Source organism: Paraphaeosphaeria sporulosa (genome assembly GCF_001642045.1).
Source record: "Paraphaeosphaeria sporulosa strain AP3s5-JAC2a unplaced genomic scaffold CC84scaffold_8, whole genome shotgun sequence".
In the NCBI taxonomy this organism is placed as follows: domain Eukaryota; kingdom Fungi; phylum Ascomycota; class Dothideomycetes; order Pleosporales; family Didymosphaeriaceae; genus Paraphaeosphaeria; species Paraphaeosphaeria sporulosa.
This window is the reverse complement of record NW_017253367.1, coordinates 334,635-352,556: the sequence shown is the minus strand read 5'-3', so window position 1 is coordinate 352,556 and position 17,922 is coordinate 334,635. Positions and strand designations below refer to the sequence as shown.

At 55.0% G+C, this 17,922-nt stretch overlaps 5 protein-coding genes across 5 annotated transcripts; 1 reads left to right on the top strand and 4 right to left on the bottom strand.

The window, feature by feature from the left end:
* Window positions 1–19: 19 nt before the first annotated feature.
* CC84DRAFT_907445 (uncharacterized protein) lies at window positions 20–3,011 on the bottom strand. Its single transcript, XM_018187852.1, has 3 exons — window positions 2,404–3,011; window positions 500–2,358; window positions 20–452 (listed from the first exon to the last, which is right to left on the bottom strand). The coding sequence occupies exons 1-3, from the start codon at window positions 2,836–2,838 to the stop codon at window positions 356–358; spliced, it is 2,391 nt and encodes a 796-aa protein (XP_018032994.1). The 5' UTR covers window positions 2,839–3,011; the 3' UTR covers window positions 20–355.
* A 754-nt stretch (window positions 3,012–3,765) lies between these two features.
* CC84DRAFT_1150586 (uncharacterized protein) lies at window positions 3,766–5,465 on the top strand (the record flags this gene model as incomplete). The annotated part of the gene is made up of 2 exons (XM_018176712.1): window positions 3,766–4,315; window positions 4,371–5,465. Exons 1-2 carry the CDS (start codon window positions 4,241–4,243, stop codon window positions 5,463–5,465), a joined length of 1,170 nt encoding a protein of 389 aa, XP_018032993.1. The 5' UTR covers window positions 3,766–4,240.
* A 2,006-nt stretch (window positions 5,466–7,471) lies between these two features.
* Window positions 7,472–8,505, bottom strand: CC84DRAFT_903794 (uncharacterized protein). The gene is made up of 3 exons (XM_018187851.1): window positions 8,148–8,505; window positions 7,813–8,090; window positions 7,472–7,749 (listed from the first exon to the last, which is right to left on the bottom strand). Exons 1-3 carry the CDS (start codon window positions 8,315–8,317, stop codon window positions 7,646–7,648), a joined length of 552 nt encoding a protein of 183 aa, XP_018032992.1. The 5' UTR covers window positions 8,318–8,505; the 3' UTR covers window positions 7,472–7,645.
* A 554-nt stretch (window positions 8,506–9,059) lies between these two features.
* Window positions 9,060–10,807, bottom strand: CC84DRAFT_1188782 (PLP-dependent transferase; the record flags this gene model as incomplete). The annotated part of the gene is made up of 5 exons (XM_018181009.1): window positions 9,060–9,266; window positions 9,321–9,812; window positions 9,866–10,376; window positions 10,428–10,528; window positions 10,583–10,807. 5 exons carry the CDS (start codon window positions 10,805–10,807, stop codon window positions 9,060–9,062), a joined length of 1,536 nt encoding a protein of 511 aa, XP_018032991.1.
* Window positions 10,808–11,455: 648 nt separating this feature from the next.
* CC84DRAFT_1098277 (uncharacterized protein) lies at window positions 11,456–17,398 on the bottom strand (the record flags this gene model as incomplete). The annotated part of the gene is made up of 4 exons (XM_018174759.1): window positions 11,456–11,783; window positions 11,838–16,985; window positions 17,036–17,176; window positions 17,226–17,398. 4 exons carry the CDS (start codon window positions 17,396–17,398, stop codon window positions 11,456–11,458), a joined length of 5,790 nt encoding a protein of 1,929 aa, XP_018032990.1.
* Between the last annotated feature and the right edge of the window lie 524 nt (window positions 17,399–17,922).

Genomic DNA, 17,922 nt, shown 5'->3' with positions numbered 1-17,922 from the left:
CTTCCCCCGGACCCTCTTTCTCCCGCTTTGCCATCTCCACACCACCTAGGGTCCGTCTTCTATTCGCCATATGTATACCCGCGTCCCTCCCATCCATTAGGCAGCGCTTAGGCCGACCCTTCCCGTGTACTGTCCCCTCCGAACAACATCATGCAAACCGGATGCCAACAATAACTACCCAAAACTTCCACCAAGCGGTGTATTACGTGTCCGAAATACCAGTAGTATGCAGACGATGATATGCTGATGAGAAGATATCCTGTCTGTGGTCGGTAGTGCTCATTTGACGCCTCGTTGGGTGTCTGAAGGTGCGTTCCTTCGTGCTTTGAAATGATAGATTTGTCTATCGGATTATTCATCTGGTGATGATCAATTGGAAGCCGTCAAGCCACGCAGCGCTTGAGCCTGCTATGCCGCCGATGGTGTAGCCGCGAGGAGGAATGAGCGTGTGTCTGTAATCGTTAGCATAGAGAGATAACTTGATTTTAACGAAACGTACCCGCTGCCGCCGTGAGCGTTGCCAAACCACTCGCTCTTGCGGCCCAGGCTGGTCAAGATCTGGATTCCATCGATCCAGAGTCCAGCCCGCAGTGCGAAACCGAGTAGTAGCTCGCCTTTCCTTGTGTCTAATGCAAACTCTGTACCGCCGGGCTTCCCTCCTCGTTTGCCGAACAGTTGGCTTGTAGAATCTTCATAAAAAAATTCGAGACCGTCAACAGCAAGGCCGTGGTATACTCGAATCGATAAGAGAAGTTTTGTCGAAATATGAGCGCAATCAAGAATGAGCTCTTGCGGCTGCGAGCCCTCCATCTGTGAAAAGCCTAGTTTGCCTCCGCGGTAGCCCCACCGTCCGTCAGGCAGCCTCACGCGAGCGAATTTCTGGTTTGCGAGTTGGGAAAGGTCTTCCACCACGTGCTTGCCGCCACCGGCAGAAAATATCTCGAGTTTGAGTCGAGACTTCTGCTTCTCTTTGGGTAAAAGGTCGCGAAGCTCAGTCTCGTTCAGTGCGACCTGGCGTGGATACTGGTTCTCGAGTTCAGGCCATCGTTTCCAGTAGTGGCAAACATCGTCGCCCTCTGGGTACAATTCGACCCAAGCGATTCCAGATTTTGAAGATGCAATCACACCTCCTTGGCCGTTGTCGACCGTCCAAACCTGCACGCTTTCGTCCCCAGCTCCATTGTCCAAAGGTATCCGGAAACATGGGTGAAACCGAAAGCGGAGGGCATCGAGAATATGCCAGGAACACTCGTCAGATGGCAGCACTAACCTTTGCCCAGGTGATTTGGTGCGGGTGGCATACGGCTCGCGGGTCGTAAAGGTACGGTTAAGAGTGACGTAGTCACGCAACATGACTCCAGACTCCTGGTGAGGGCATCCGAACAAATGGCCGGTCTCATGGAGATGAGCACCTATCCCGATATTTGCCGATTCCCAATTGCTGCCAGCTTCATTGCAATCATTCGCCACGTGCGCGGTGTCTGTCCTCGTGCAATCGCCAAAAGCCTGCCACACTTCCTCAATGCTTGAAGGATAACTTTGGAGGGCATGCGATCCAAAGATGCCAAGCTGGATATCGCCAACCCCTCCACCTAGAGCGGCATGCCCTAGGATGATCTGGTGTTGGGGGTCCCAATGTGCATCAAGGAACAGGCAGGACACGTATTGCTTCTGTCCAGATTTCGTCTGGAAATAATTCTTTATGGCATCGGCCGCGATGCCGAACAAGTCTCCGTTCTTCGTGGCTTTTGGATTCTGTTGTGCGCGATCCAGGTCGCGAATCTCTGCGACGGTCTTGTCTGATCGAATGACGTGGATCTTGGCCTGGTTCCGAAACTGACCGGTGCCCCAATCTTGGTAGCTCAACGATCCCGGCTCCCATGAATCTTCGAAGCGAAAGCACCTCCTCCCAAAGCCATGTCGGTTCATCTGCTCACCAGTAAAGGCTTGCCAGAGGTATGCCGCCATGCGGAACTTCTTAATCGCAAGATCCAACCCGTTGCCTTCGCGCTGTCTACGTTCCGGTGTGGCGTCGTATGTTCCAGGTGAGTCGCTCCCAAGAATGATCGCAAGTTGAAGCGGTGGAGAGTCGGTGAGGGGAAGGTAATTAACATTAAGAAATGAGGCGTGTGGGGAAACGGAAGTGTTGCTGGAGGACACTTTCGGAGAGGTAAAGTCCAAGCGAAGACGGTTCCAGCCCGGCTCGAGGTGTACAAGTGCTTTGAAGTATGAGTCACATACCGGCCAGGCAGTGGGAGGGAAGCGCCCTTGATGATGATTCACAGTCACGGTGCCGTCCAGCGGCCTATGAGCCGAGTCGCCAATTTGTCCAAAGATCAGCAGGACCTGCTGATGCACCTGGGACAGTTAGAGAAGCATCGCTTGCGTAATGTAAAAACATACCCATGAACCTTCGGAGACGGATAGCACGCGCGGTGCAAGTAGAGAGGAGGGATTGGCAGCGAGCTGAGAGCTGCTGGAGGTCGACATGCCCTGTCCCACGTTAGTGTCCGCTTGTGTACCTGGTCGGCTGGCGAGCCTCACGTTCAGGCTGTAACGCTTCGTAGGGTTTGGAGCGGGTCGCTGAGGCCGAGTTGTGGGCAGCGGCGGGATATCGTCTTTGGGCTGGCCGCTAGCTTCTCCAGAAGTCGACGTTGCAGGAGAGGATGATCCAAGGGCGGAGGAATTCAAAGTCGACGACGACTTGCGCCGGGACACGCCATTGCCATTGTGCCCGTTCGCGTGGCCGTTGCCATTCACATGGGCTGGGGCAGGCTTCTCCTCTGATTTGACGTTGATCTTGCTCTTTCTCCGCAAGCTCGAAAGAAAGGAAGGCATGGCCGAGAGTATCGCGATCGTGGGCGGGTGCACTGTTCAACAGATCATAGGTGGAGGGCGAGAAACGAGGGACCGAATGTCGCGCAGGTTGGCAGGGACGCGTAATCGCGGAATACGTGCACAGCGCCGTATTGTAGAACGCGACGGGTAATCGGTTGGCAATGGCAGCTTTCTGGGGATCAAGGGACGGCCTGGGTGGCAAACGAGCGAAGTCAGAAGCGACCGACGAGAAACGAGGGTGGAAGAGTGAATGCGAGCGTCTCCGGAGTGGAAGGGCGAGTCCAGGTTGCAGGTGCAGCGAGGGTAGATCTATCAGTATCTACACTTTAGCGTGCAGGAAACCTGCATGGGCGTTGGCCTTGGAAAAGCGCGCAGGTCTCAAACAGGCAATTGCATTCAGACGAAACACCTGAGGCTCACGGAAGAGCAGGCGCGCGTATATGGGCGGGTAAAGAACGACACGGGGTCGCGAAGGCCAGTTTGTGTTGCACAGAGCGTCGTCGCGACTGCCCTTCGGTGGCAGGCATGACGTCGCTATGTTTTAGTCTAACAGTCTAAGCGCGGCGCCGCTTCCGAAGCGATTCCAGCCGCCAAGCCGTTTTCCAAGATTTGTCTGCCTTTGAAGCGCTGCGAAGCCGTGAGCCGATTCAATCGGCCGCTCTGTCAGACTGCCACGATCCAACAATGCTCGGACTGCACAAGAACGGGACGCATTCTGGTGCCAGCTTGGTGAAATCTCCCCGTCCCGATCACTTATGAGGGACGCGGATGCGGATGCGACGGATCTACATCTGCAGGGCCCTTACACAGTATTTAGCTGCCACAAAGCCACCGCAGGAAGATTGGAGAGCCGAAAGCCAGCCTGGCGTGAAGTTACACAGCGCCTTCGGTTTGACAGCCTAAGCATTCGCATCGAACGTGCCCTCGCCCTCGTAAGTGTGGCTGGTGACGAGGCGGATCGCTCTGGATCCCCGGCCCTAGGGCTTAGGCTAGACTAGATGCATCGATATGTTTCTCAGCGTACTGTACAGCGCCGTCAGCAGCCATTACCGCCTAGGTCCAACCCCTGTCCTCGCCAAACACCAAAAGCAATCTCGCCAGGCTGCCAATTGCCCGGCCAGCGTCGTTTTGCGTGATGGGCGTGTAGTAGTCACTGTCTCTGCGGAACTCTCCACTGCCCGAACTTGGCGCTGACAGTCGTTGTGAAGTCGGCCGCCTCGATTGCCCGGTGCCGGGGCCTGTGCTTTGGCAAGCTATTCCCTATCCCTCCGGAGCACTGTCCACATTCCTCTGCCGCTTCAGCTGGTGCGACTCCCAAGCCTGCAACCGCCGTTGAAACGCTTGCGAGAGCTCGTCAACCTCTGCTCCGCACTGCAAGCCTGCCCGCTGGAACCTCAACACCATGGCCAACGTCGACCGCAGTGATCAGCCCGCCGAGGTTGCGAGCAGGGTGTTGCGGAGGGCACAAGTCTCAAAGGTAGCTTCTTGCCGCGGGCCCCTTTGGGCATTGCATGCTAATTCCGTCTCTGTAGATGACCCGCACTTTGCAGAACCGCCTTGCGCTGGCCAACGTCAAGATCAAGCATGGATGGCAGGACCTGTCGCTCGACCACCTGGAGCCGCGGGTAGATGTCGAGCTTAAGCGGAAGCGCCCTGGCTCTAGTAACGAAACCATGTCCAACGCCTCGTCGGTGTCGGAACGCTTCTATCAGGACGGCGTCCTCGACTCGTCCCCGCTCGCGGCGCCCATATTTTCGGAGGAAATTGGCCGCTCGGGCAGTCGCTCAAGCAACCACAGCCATCACAGCCAGACCAAGCGGCCTCGCTATACCCAATCCTTCAACAACTACCCCGGCACTAGCAACCACAATCGGATGAAAGTGAGGACGACGACCACCGCATCTCAATCGTGGAAGAACAGCTTCCAGCTGCCCGAGTCGTCTCCCGTATACCACCGCCGCCATGCTCGCTTCGGTCGTGTGCAGCACGCACCCAGCCTCTCCTTCGTCTCTGAGACATCGACCGTCCCCGACCCTCGCTCGCCCCTCATGTCCGAAGATGACGACGAAGACCTGCCCGTATCGTCGTTCCAGATCAACAAGTCCTTCATGCGATCCTCGCCGCCGAGAGTCCCACGCACACCGCCACCTGGTGTTGCCCGCTCCGCACGCCTCCGTCAGAGCGGCTTCACAGCAGCCGGCGCCGCAAGAGAAGGACACAAAGGGGAGGAAGATGTTGGCCTCCTCATGCATTTTGCCACCTCACCGTCGCCAGCCAGGCCGGGTGATTCGAAACCACACATGCTCCCGCCCTCCACGCCGCCACCAAAATCCACTCCTCTACCATCTTCGCACATGTCCACACCAGGAGGCGGACTCAACTTCGGCTTTGGCCTGCAAACACCCAATGCTAATCTAAACTTCGCCGACTTCCTCAACATGTCCCCGAGCCCTGCACAGATCAACCAGTCATGGAACCGCACACCGATTGCTGGAAAGACGCCAGTTGCTGCACGAGAGGCCCGACGGAGACTGAACTTCGACACACTGGCACCACCCACAAGCGAAAGCAGGATGCCCAAAGTCGAAGGTCTCGGCATGGAATTAGGTGGGGAGCTCGTCTCCTAAAGATCAGAACTGCTGAGAATGTTGATTACGACCACCCTCGAGGGCATGACTGACGACTGCGACACGAGCTATATACATGGATGTATACACAAGCGTGTTGTTGGATCTACCCCACGAGGAATCTACTTTGTTTCACACTGTCTTTACCCAGCACGGCGTTTCACAGGCGGATGTGCTTATTTCAGCGGCGTCCCAAGACGAAGTGCTTTTTGCATCACCACACCAGTTTGCCATATGAAGACCGAGCAAACAGATACCATAGGCAGCCGATCTGCCCCTCTCCTACCACCCACCCAACATCTTACCCGGCGGCACCAGAGAGACTGGCTACCCAGCAAGCGCTCTGTGTCACCGCCCTCCTTGCATACCCTACGTACGCCTTCTGTATTATCTTGGCCCCCTGTATACTAGCAGCGCTGAGCCACTTCCCTTTGTTTATCTGTCCATCTTCTATAGCGGGTATAAGAGAACGTATGTATCGTTTGGGCTTCTCCCACATTTGGGGGCGAAATAGCTAGGCCACTGGCCCAGCTGGGCTGCAGTCGGAAGGGTGGCATGTCGACAGCCGGAAAACGCAATCAAACATTTTTAGCTTGAGTTCCTATTTGCACCTTCGTTTCCGCAAACTTGATTCAGGGCTGATCTTGCAATGCTGATAGGCGCTCGCTCGTTGTTCTGCACGAGAAGGGAGCGCCGACAGCGAATCGATGCGCCGCCACCGGGGGCGTCGCATATGCATGCACGAGGCGAGGAGGCATCTCCAAAGACGGCAGACGCAGACGAAAGACGCAGATGCAGATGCACACGTTGCCATTACTATTCGCAGTGACTGCGAACCGCTGTAATGCACGCGCAGACAGCCGGCGAACTTGATCTACGCAAAGCACACACACGACAAGAGCTGTCGTCTTATGCGCACATTGAGACTTGGGCCGGAGTACCATCCGTCCGCCTCACACCACCCACGATATCCCCGCACACCCTCTCCGCTACCAAACCACCACCACGCTACCTAACACTGTAAGTAGGATTTCATCGTCGTCATAGACGAACACGAATAAAGTAAACACAGAGGTCGACCGCGGACACGTCATGACGACAGAAAGTAAACCAAACAGTGGTGCCCGGCTATTAGCAGCCCCGCCCCTCTTTTTCGCAGCAAAGAACAACGCGAGCTGGCGCTGACGCGAGCGGACGTGTCAGGTTCGCGGTTAGCGGACAGGCTATGACATGTTGGGGTGAAAGTGTATCTGCGGTATTTTATCAGCCGTATTGAAACAGAGAATGAAGGAACGGGTGCACCGCCACAGGAGGAGTGTGGCAGGATTGAGGGGCTGGGAGATCGACGATGATTCGTGTGTACTTGCATGGATACATACGAAGTGCAAGTCTCCTCTCCACGTCGACTCGCCTTGACTGGATATCTCAAACATTTAGCAGAAATCCCATATTTGACTCTTCTGAACTACCTATTGCAACAACCGAAATGTTGCCTGCCTTTGTTCTCGTGCAGGTCCCGCCAGACAGATCGCGATCGCACCCAAGAAGACAGAGATAGCGCATAAACCGTCTCACTTCGCTTCTTTCATCCCGAGGAGACTTGCTCGCTTGCGCGAAGCACTGACACGACTACGCCGGTGCCATGGCATTTGCGCGCAAAAGCAAGATTGCCCATGTCTCGTTTTCGGTCCGGAGGCGTAGATAGCGGAGATGAGGCGGGCATTGGCCGTGGGGAGATGGACCGCCAGTGGCTGAGCGCCGGGTGTGTTGCACGGAGGGCTATGGAGAGGCAGACGACAAGACGAAGGCAGACATGGAATGTAAAACAACATGATGTTTCGTTCAGAGATGCATTGACCAACATAGCTCGTCGCGCTCAGAAGCAGCGATATATCCGCAGCACACTATATCAACGGGCTCCCCTTTTGCCTTCACAAAATCCCACCGTATAAGTTCCTCCAGCCAGGCCTTCGTTCCCCAGTGCCCTGTAATCCATAGCCCAAACACCCACCCATGCATATAGCGGTATCTTAATCACATCCTGTTAACGCCGCGCAAATGCGCCCATGTTCATATACGTCTGCATCGCATACATCGCATACATCGCATACATCGCATCAATAATACATTAACGAAACCGGCCGAAGGAGATGACATAAGACGTCGAACCACAGCGGCCCCTAGCCGTACTGGTTCTGGTTGACCTGGCTCGCCATGACCATGATCCAGACGAAGAAGACGGTGCCGATGATCCAGAAGGCGAAGGCGGCGTTCCAGCACTGGCCTGTTCACCATTAGCGTTCATCCTTTTGCCCCCTACTCCCCAGTGGGAAAGAATCGAACTCACAAATATTATTCTGCTGCAGCCACGCTAGCGTCTCCACACTGCTCCCATACTGCTGACTCGAGACATTGTTGACGTAGGTATTGCACTGGTTGCTTATGTTCGGGCCGGCGAAGAGGTTCAGTGCCGTCCCGACGATGCCCGCGATGAAGAGCACGAGCAGGATGAAACTGAAGAGCATGACGACGCCCGGGAGCAGGCGGCGCTGCGCGATGAGGACGAGCATGACGAGGATCCAGGCGATGGTCAGCGCGCCGACGGTGATGCCGTAGGGTATTATCCTGTGTACCTCGTTAACCACCGGCATCTAGAAAGGCAGAGGGGGAAGGAGCACATACCAAGGAATCGCCTGCTGCATCCTATTCTGAATTACTAGAAACTCGGCAAAGACGCCCAAAATCGTGCCCGCGGTAGCGAGCATGACGATGGTCCAGAAGTTGAGCTGGGCATCCGGCCAGAAGAACTTCTCGCGCACCACGACCGCGGAGCCGACGACTGTGCGCGCCATTGTGTTATTTTGCCTTTCTTCTTAAAACGCCCCTGCGATGCGATGTGGGGGATTTGAACTATGATGCGGTGCAGCGCTCGCGGAGAGAAGTATGCGCTGGTGTCGTCCTCGCCCGGTCTCGCGTGCTTCCCTCTGCTCTTAAACGTCCGTTCAGCTACCGTGCCTTTCGCACCAGTCCTTCTCGTGAAACTCCCTCCTGCAATTCTTCGCGTAGCAGCGGCCGAAGGCGGCGACGTTCGTTCCGGTCTCGCGTTGCGGGCGCGGGTTCAGCTTAAGCGAATGCGTGACGTGCTCTCGTCGCGGGGCACCAGCAAAAACAGCTTTGAGAAGCAGTCGTGTCGAAGCAGCAGAGACGTACGGAGGCTCGAAGAGCGTGGATGCAGCGGCACTCGACGCAGGGCGCGGTGCCTGGATCATGTGGTAGCGTTGGCGGCAACGCCGAGGATCCCGCTGCGAGGCTGGGAAGGGGTTGGGGTCGCGACACCACCCTGGCTGCATTGGAAATGACGACGTCTACATGTAATTGCGACGGCAGCACGTGTCCAGGCACCCTCGCGGGCGGGAGTCTGGACATTACAAAATCTTCCTGTGATGGTGATATTACGCATTAATTGTATACTGAACAAGTGGTGAGGTTTCTATAGACTGCCGAGTCGTGCTCGTCCAGACTCCACCATGCTTTCAACGCCGCCCATGCAAAAATGTTTCCAAATCCCGCAGCGTACATCAATGCGATGCGAACTCATTTGCTCCACTTGTTGCTCTTCACCACCTTCGTAATTGCGTGACGGATGGTGATACCCGCCTTTTCTGTCTCCTTCTTAGTCAGACCCGAGGTCACGCAGACCTTGATGGCAGGCGTTGGTTGCCATCCTTCATCCCGCGGGTTAGCACCCAAACCGAGAGGGTAGGCCTTGACCCGTGTGACGAGGACGTTGTTGGCAAGACACTGCTGCATGTCAACATTTCATTCAGTGAGTAATCAGCTATCATGAGAACGTACCTCGTCGACCGTGTCCTGCAACAGCTGTGCTTGATCTTTTGTACTCCAGCCCTTGGAAGCTACGACCTCTGGTTTGAGTATCAGAATCATGATCGGGTTATCAACGTTGCTTGTGCACTTGACCCAGTCGCTTCTGGGGTCTAGTTGGGCGCGCATGGCTTTGATGTTGTCGCGCAGCGCCGTCAGGATCTCTGGTTGTTCTTGAAGCATGGATATTGTTTCACTGGCGGTGGTTGAGAGCAGTGCGGGAAGCGCGGCGGAGTACGTGTAAGATGCGGACGAGATGCGCTGGTGCTCCACCACTTCTTCAGTTCCAGCACAAAACCCTCCTGCTGCACACAGAGGCCCCGAGAGATTTCCAATTATCATGTCGATCTCTCGGGCGTCCACATTCTGTGCTTCTGTGAGGCCCCGACCGGTCCTGCCGAGAACGCCATAGGACCAGGTCTCATCTAGAATCAATCGAAATTTATACTTGTGCTTGAGTTCGACCTGAAGTCACCGTGAATACGTCTCCCTCCAAACGTGAAGTGCATACAACTTACAAGCCTCGGCAGATCCGACACATCGCCAATATTCTCAAACATGCCTTCGGTGATGATGAAGCGCCGGGTAAGCGGCTTCTTTGCCTGTTCCTTGGTGACCTTCTGCAGCACCCTCTCCAAGTCTTCCATGTCGTTGTGCTCGTACCACCGTACCGTACTCCTGCTTATCTGAATGCCCTTCCGCGTTGAGAAATTCACGGCCTTGTCTGCGACAATGATATCGCCTCGTTTGCAAAAAGACGGGATAACGCTGGAGATGGTCGAGAAAGACTGCGCGTAGATGATGCAGGCAGGCACGCCCAAGTGCGCTGCCACATCGGCCTCCGTCTTCATATGCACGTCCTGCGTGCCGTAGAACCCTGGCGGCCCGCATGGTCCCACCCCGTACGTACGCAGCGTCTGGATGGCCTTCTCCTTGAGCATCTCATTTCCGACGAAATTGTAGAAGTTATAGGATGCGAGGTTCGTGACGGTGCGGCCGTTGGAGAGCTTTGACTTGGGCCCGGTAGGACTGCGCGCGCATCAGCATCGGTTCCGCGCCTTTGATACTGCGACAGCTTACCCGACAAGAACAGGTCGTTTCTCGTTCTCGAACTCGTCGGTAGGCGTCGTCGCAGCAACCAGCGGCTCTGGCGTCCACTCGTCCACCAACTCATCGATCTCCTGCTCCTGCGTCAGCCCCTATCCCGCCGGCCCTTCTGTACACCGCGAACTCACCTCCTCGGTCAGCTTGACCTTTTTCTGCGTGCTGTAGCTCGGGCTCAGCATATACCGCACCGCGAACAGAAACAGAAACAGCTCAATTGCGCTGCGCACGGGGTCGTCCTGGTAGCTGCTCTTGATGTACCGCAGTATGATAGCCGAGCCGGGCATTTTGTGGAACTGCGCGTTTGCGTCGTTGAAGAGGCGCACCAGCGTGTTCTGCGTCTCTTGGAGGTCCATGGTGGGTGGCGACAGCGGTTTGGTTGTTGAGTATTGCTCCCCCGAAAAATAGTGGTTCCGACTTGGGGGTCGCGGTTGCGGAGTGCGTCGGAAGAGAAGGAACACGACCACGCCCGCACGTGCCCCCGTAATCTCATCGGCACACGCAGCCCAAACAGACCACACCGGCGAGCATTCACACCTTCAGTCCCATTAAAACATCCCCTTCGACACCCCGTGGTCAGAAAAAAGATAGTCGAGATGATCAATGTCAATGATGAATCCAGACAACTCTTGCTCAACGTTGCGACGTCCCAACTGAGTGAGTCCATGACCAGCACTTCACATTTGCATGGGAACGATAGTAAGAACACTAAGACCCGTGTATTTAAGTCAATGCAAACGCTTATCTAACATATTCGCCAGCCAAATCCACCAAACCCCAGCCATTGTGTCATAGTATGTGCAGCCGCCTAAGAGACGGACGAAGTGAACAAGACAGGGCCTCTAGAACCCAGTCCGACACCCAGAAGACAAAAGTGACGCTTGCACCTGTTGACCGGCTCCAATATTACAATCATTATGAGAGACTCCAGTCTCCATGCCGTCATGCTTACGCCATGTTGTACAATGCAAGGTCAAATAAATCCAACTCGACTTCGTAACATTTTAAAAAGCCATGAATCGGCGGATCTTCGCCGAGCTGTCAGTTGAGGTTGCCACCGCCTCATCGCCACCAGGGCCAGGGCACGGCAGGTTGTTGATACAACTACCAGTGACCGTGGTCGTGGTATCGTTGTTGTTCAGGCCAGTAGGCTGGAGAAGATCCATGGGAATCTTGATGTTCAGCTTGAGGAACTTGCCAGCGACGACTGGTCCGACCATGAGGGCGATGAAGATGACCAGCAGGAGGAAGTAAAGGATAGCGTAACGGACCACTCTCCTCCTGCGAAGCTTGGTCTGCTTTAATGAGTAGATAGGAGGTCGAATTTGGCGACTACGGCAGTTAATATTTTGGAAACGAAGAAAACAAATTCAGGGTAGAACATACCTAGGTCGAAGCCAAAACAGCATGACCGAGTGGACCTTATCCGCCATGGGGATCAGGAGGGGCGGAAGCATGATGAACAGGATGAAGTGACCCAAAATGAAGTCGGCAGCGAACATGCCAAGCTCGGTGATCTTGCAGAGGAATTCACGGCCGGGCTGCGACAGAGTGTGCCAACCCATAGTGTACCACTTTCCGGTCCACCAGGCGATGTTGGCAGTGTCAGACTTGAACTCACGAGTGAGAGCAAGAGAGACAATGAGCTTGAAGAAGAATCGCTGGATCGCGACGACAGCAATCATGCCCAACAAAGCCTTGGTGAAGTTGAAACCCTCGAGGAACATCATGACTTCCCAGAATGCGAAGAGCATGATGACTGAGAGAGCGTGAGCGATGGCGGCCAAGACAGCACCGAACTTCTTGCAGCACATCCCTAAGAGAGGTCCAGCACAGCAAGCCATGGCGAAGAGAGCGGCCAGAACGCCTGCGTTGACGGCAATAGGACCGAAGGCAACGAGTGCCACACGGATGAGGGAGCTGGTCGCTACCGGATCCTTCCCGTTGTTGTTATCTGCCTTTACACCAGTCTGCGCGTTGATGAACAAGTAAGGAATCAGAGTGAGGGCGACCAAAACAAGGGGCCCGACGATTTCACCCATGAAGATGTTAGCGAACCGGGCGCGCGGAACATCCCCGGAGAGTTTAGAGGATGGGTCGCCAAGAGCCTTGCGCTTGTAACCAGTGATTCGTGTACGCGAAAGTCGGCAGAAGCCAATCCAAGAAGCGCTGTGCGACCGGGTGTTTCCGCGAGAGAGCCAGCGGAGGTACTCACGGTAGTCGATGAAGAAATCGTCCCAGGAGAACTGGTGAGGGTTGAACACGAAAGGCGAGATACACATGGCCAACAGGGATGCCCAGAAGTAAATCAGCCATGGACCCCAGACGGTGAGAGTGCCAAAGAGCAGCATCATCAGGGAACGAGCGCCGAGGTACATGGACGGCCCGGCAAATCTAGAGTAGAGAATACCGAAGGGGATACGTGCGGTAGCGAAACCACGTCCAGTACCAATGTAACGCGCACCACCGAAAGAAAGATCAGTGGTGATGGCATTGGCGTAAATTTGGCAGACGAAGACCTCGAACAGCGGAGATAAAGAAGAGAAGTGCTTGCCCAGACGGGTAGCAGCACGCCAGAAACCGCGCTCTGTCAACTCTTGCACCACGAGAGGCACAAAAGCGATGAAGAAAACAATGAAGATGGACAGAATGCAACGAGCGACCCAGTCGTAGACAGGAACCAAGTTCGCGCAACCGTTGGGCCACTGGGGATCCGTGATAGGGACGTCCTTGTTGTAGCGGCAGACAATGGTTTCATGCTTGAGCGCACCCAGATGGAGGAGAACGAACATGAAGCACTGCACCGACAACATGATGAACAAGTTGTTGATGTGAAAACCCGGATGAGCGTAGTAGAACGACAGGAAGCGATCCAGAGGCAGTTGTGTACCCAGGTAGTAGTACTCACGAGACAGCATTTGCTCGCCCATACCAGTACCAATCTTGGTGGTGAAATTGAGAATAGAGCCAAAACCAAGATCACGACCCTTACCACACTGGTAGTATTCGCAATGCTTTATTCTGCCGCCACGAAGGAGAGCGTTCATACCAGCGTAGATATCTTCGTTCAGGTGGAGACCCTTTTGTGCCTTGGAAACACCGCCACGGGTGGTCATGAAGATGCCGTTGAGGAAATCAGGATGACCATAATGGAGTTTGCCACCGATCTGAGCCAGAGTACGAGCGAACATAGTACCGAATGTCTGTTCCTTACCCGCGGCAACGTCACCGAGGATACCAATGTTCTCGGAGAAAATATATTCACGGGCTCCAAGAATTGCCACAGGGTTGAAGTTGGGGTTGGGGATGCCTGGGGTATACGGAGAGACGTTGTCGGTGGTCATTTCTTCGAACTCAGCAAGGACACTTCGGATCTTGAGACACTCCTCGAGGTAGTTGTCCTGGTTGGCGTCGATCAACTGAATGTACTCGCCACGGTAGAAGATGATGCAGTGGTTCTGGTTGTCAGACTTGCCGTCACCCAGGATGGGGTTACCGGAAAGCTGAACGCGGAACTTGGGTCGACGCATGCCGTTGTCCATGATTTCAGAGTGTCCGTCGATAAGAGCAGAGTAGATGCGTGGCTCGTCACCTTCATTGAGCGGTGGCTCCTCGTCAAGGTAGGCAATTTGCAGGTCGGGGTAGGCGCGGAGCAAGAACTCAGTGTTCTCGCGTTCCTCCTTGGAGAACTTGGCATAACGTTGCATAGAGACACAGATCTTGTACTTGCGCCTGGCCATTCTCTCCAGTTCGCGTTCGAGCTTGTCGGAGTTGCCGCCGAACATCTGGACAACCTCAGGGTTCTCAACACGGTAGAGAAGCTTGATGGCGCGGCTGTAGTTCATGAAACCGGAGATGGTACGGTAGAGAGTCTGCGATCGGAGAGAGGCCCAGATACGAGTGCGAAGAGTGTACTCAGGGGCTGCAGACTTGAACCCGATGCAGTAGAAGGGAAGGTCGTCAATCTTGCTCTTGGCGGTGTCTTTCTCGGATTTCTCCGTATCTCCGTTGTACTGCGAGGTCTCATCGGCGAGAATCTTTGTGTCCTTAACAAAGCAATCCCACTCGTGAGGGTGGAGCTGCTTAAGATACTCCAGGAGAGTAACGCGAGAGTAGGGCTCGTCCTCACGAATAATCTCGCGGAGAGACAATAGAATCTTCTCGCTGTAGTGGGGAATCATAACAGTGAAAGTAGGCATGTTGTCAACGGGTAGCGGCTCAGGAATCGGCGTAGACAGGGACTGTGCGAAGAACGAGATGCGACGTTCCGCCTCGCTCTGGGCAGGGAAGAACTCGGTCTTGAACGAGTGATCTTCCTGAGAGACGAAGAAAGTAGGCGCACGAAGAGTCCTCTTACCCTCCTGCTCGGATGGCACCTGGTGGTAGAGAAGCTTCTGAACGTGGTCGATGGCTAGCAGATGCTCGCGGTACATGGAGATAACGATAGCGTTCCAGATCTGAGAAATGAGCACCTTTGGCTTGTACTTGATCTCCATGTCGGTGGTGGCAAGAACCTTGGAATAGATACGCTTGGGAAGGCGAGAAAAGATGTTCCTCCAGGGAGTCCAAATGGAGATACCTAGGTAGAAAGAGCGCGCAACGGAGAAGATCATGTTCAGGATAATGTACCAGAGGTAAGTATCCAAGAAAAACAGGATCAAACTTGTGAAGTACATCAGGCCAAGTAGAATCCTGGGTTCATACTTGCACAGGACATTTCCAATAATCTTGTCGCCAGCGCAGTCAGGCTTCTTCATGTGGGACAGGATACGGATGGGGTCCTTCAGCGACAGGGTCAAAAAGAAGTAGGACTCGGAGAACTTGGCAGCGAAGACCATGACCCACAGACCGTAGGACATCCACATATCATTGCCCTTCAGACGCGGGTAACTGGCAGTGAAGGTCTGGCTCGCGACGTACTGACGGGAATTGCGCTTCAAGTAGCTGCCGAAGAGACCTCCCAGAGGCATGATGGAGAAGAAGAAGAACGTGATCAGGGCGATGATGAATTGCACAATGCCAAGGATCCGGGGAATAGTGCCTGTTTGTTTGTCCAAGACGAAGATGTAAACAGCAGGAGCAACGTTAATGACCAAGACGAGGAGAATGAAAAGCATCCGTTTCGTCAAGTGCTGAGCGCCGGCCCACTTTCGAGGAACGTATGCCCATTCGCAGAAAGTGGCCATGAGTTGGATAAAGGCAGCGACAGTACCACCAAGACCCACAGCAGAGAGCGTTGCGGCGGGATTGGGCTGGTTGTCCAGTTGCTGTTCGTAGTTCTTGGTGTATACGGGTTTCGAGTTGTAAGCAGTGTAGAACCAGAAAGCCGCAACGTGAATGACCCAAATACGGTTGAAGTTCACGATCATGTGAAACCAAGAGCGTCGTTCATAGTACGTCTTGAAGAACACCTTCTTCCAAACGACATCCTTAAGCTTGGCGTATCGCTCGGCCGGAGGCAGGTCGACAAGACGAGATTTGTCTTCCATGACGATACGCTCCAGACCCTCAGGGTACCAAAAGAGCTGGTTAATATCATCGTAACCGATGATGGCGGCGTGATCACGTTCCCGTCGAACGTACTTGCCGTCTTGGATTTCGTACCCTTGGTCTCGGCAGAATTGGTAGAGCGGGGTAATCACGTTGTTGAGATAAGTGAACTCATCGATGGGCTCGGTCTGCGCTTGTCCGGCAGGCGAGTTAAGCCAGTCATCGCAGCACTTGAAGATGAAGCAGAGGCACTCAGGCATATAGCGGACCTGGTTGGCCTCACCCCAGCAGAGAAGGTAGAGAGCAATCTGTCGCACACGTTCGTGTTGTGACATGCGATTCATGCGCGTCTTCCATCGGAATTCTGCGGCTTCAAGGCTGTTATCGCCCTCATATGCGTCCAGAACTTCCTGTTCGTTGCCAGGGTTCTCGGCAGCTGCCTTCTTGGCGGCCTTTCGGGCTTTGCGCGTCCTTCGGTTCGCCTTGCCTAGCTTCATGTTGGAAAAACCAACAGCGTCGTCCAGGTCAAGATGGGCAGCGAAGTACCAGCGGCGGTAATTGGCGTTTTCACCACCAATATAATCGGCGTGAAGCGAGAGGAGCGCCTGATTAGGCGACATCCGAGACGCTCGTGAGTCAAGCAGGGTCATGAAGTGGTCGTACACGTTCCGCATGCTGTCGCGTTGGAAACCGAACTTGGCAGTCAGCTCTAGAAAGATGTCCTCGATCTCCTCCTTTGTGCAAGGGATCTGTGCTTCAGCGGTCCACGCCGGGTAGGGCTCACGCGAGCGCTGACCGGCAGGAAGAGCATTGGTGTAATCCATGCCGTATATCGGCGTTGAAGCCCCTGACGAGCGGTTGCCGCCGTAAGAGATCTGTGACGATGGGGGACGGTATTGACCGCCACCGTTGTAGCTGTTGTATCTTTCATCGCCACGTCCATAGTAGTCCATGTCTGTTGCACGAGCCATGTCGGAGCGCATCGTGAAGTCGCTGAACGTCTCGGAGTCTTCCTCAGAGTCGTGCTGGCGGCGGGGTCTCGCTCTATTCAGCCGTTAGCAGTCGGCCAATTAGCAAACTCGAGTGAAACTCACCCATAGCCCTCCTGGCCATGGCCTCCCTGGTCGTAATACTGATCGTTGTAATACTCGTCTTGGTAGCCCTGCTGGCCATGGCCACGATCATCATAGTAGCCGCCATTCTGTTGATGCTGCCCTTGACCATCGTAGTAGGCTCTGCGGCTCAGTTAGCATGTGGATGGAGAACGCGCCCGGGGAAACGCACGACTCGTCGTAGTAAGCATCGCCGTGCCCTTGGTGTTGGTCGTTGTAGGCACCACGCTGGTCGTCGTGGTACTGGCCATACTGGTCGTCGTGATAGTAGGCATCTTGGCCCTGTTGGCCGTGGCCGTGGCCGTAGCCGTCATCATACTGACCACCTTGGGGATGGGCAGACATGGTGGCGGTGAATTAAGGTGCGTTGTAAAGCTGTCGGCAGGTGTCAACAGGAATGCGTGTGTGGCGCGGCGCAGGACGAGCCTGAAACACGAGGGGTCGGAGCGTGCGTACCTCAAACAATGGGCATCAGGAGCAACGGACTGAGATTAATTGTACTGGCACAGCCTCGATAATATGCGGCGGAGGGCGGGTGCGGAGTTGGAGGTAGCGAGTGTCGTGCGGGCGGGCGAGCGTCCAGTGTTGACGTGAGGAATTTGCGAGCGTGGAACGGGCCTGGTGCGGTGGTTGTCCCGGCGTCGAGGGTCGAGGGCGTGCTTGGTTAGGGGGCCGCTGGCTCGACTGACAAGAGGCAAAGGGCGTGCTTTGAGAGCGAGTGACGGTCCGGCGAATGCAGTAGGCGTTGCTTCGACAACAGCTATTACGCGTGGCAGGTGCGGCTAGCTCAACCGCAACGGATCTCCGCGCGGTGGGAAGGCACGAGTGGCACGCTGGCGTCCAGCAATGTCTCTCGCACGCAGCTATGC

Coding starts and splice junctions, on each gene's coding strand:
- CC84DRAFT_907445 (XM_018187852.1), bottom strand. CDS start 2,838: ATGCCTTCCTTTCTTTCGAGCTTGCGGAGAAAGAGCAAGATCAACGTC. Junction 2,359..2,403: donor CCGTCTCCGAAGGTTCATGG/GTATGTTTTTAC, acceptor TAACTGTCCCAG/GTGCATCAGCAGGTCCTGCT. Junction 453..499: donor AACGCTCACGGCGGCAGCGG/GTACGTTTCGTT, acceptor TAACGATTACAG/ACACACGCTCATTCCTCCTC.
- CC84DRAFT_903794 (XM_018187851.1), bottom strand. CDS start 8,317: ATGGCGCGCACAGTCGTCGGCTCCGCGGTCGTGGTGCGCGAGAAGTTC. Junction 8,091..8,147: donor ATGCAGCAGGCGATTCCTTG/GTATGTGCTCCT, acceptor CGAGGTACACAG/GATAATACCCTACGGCATCA. Junction 7,750..7,812: donor GCTGCAGCAGAATAATATTT/GTGAGTTCGATT, acceptor AATGGTGAACAG/GCCAGTGCTGGAACGCCGCC.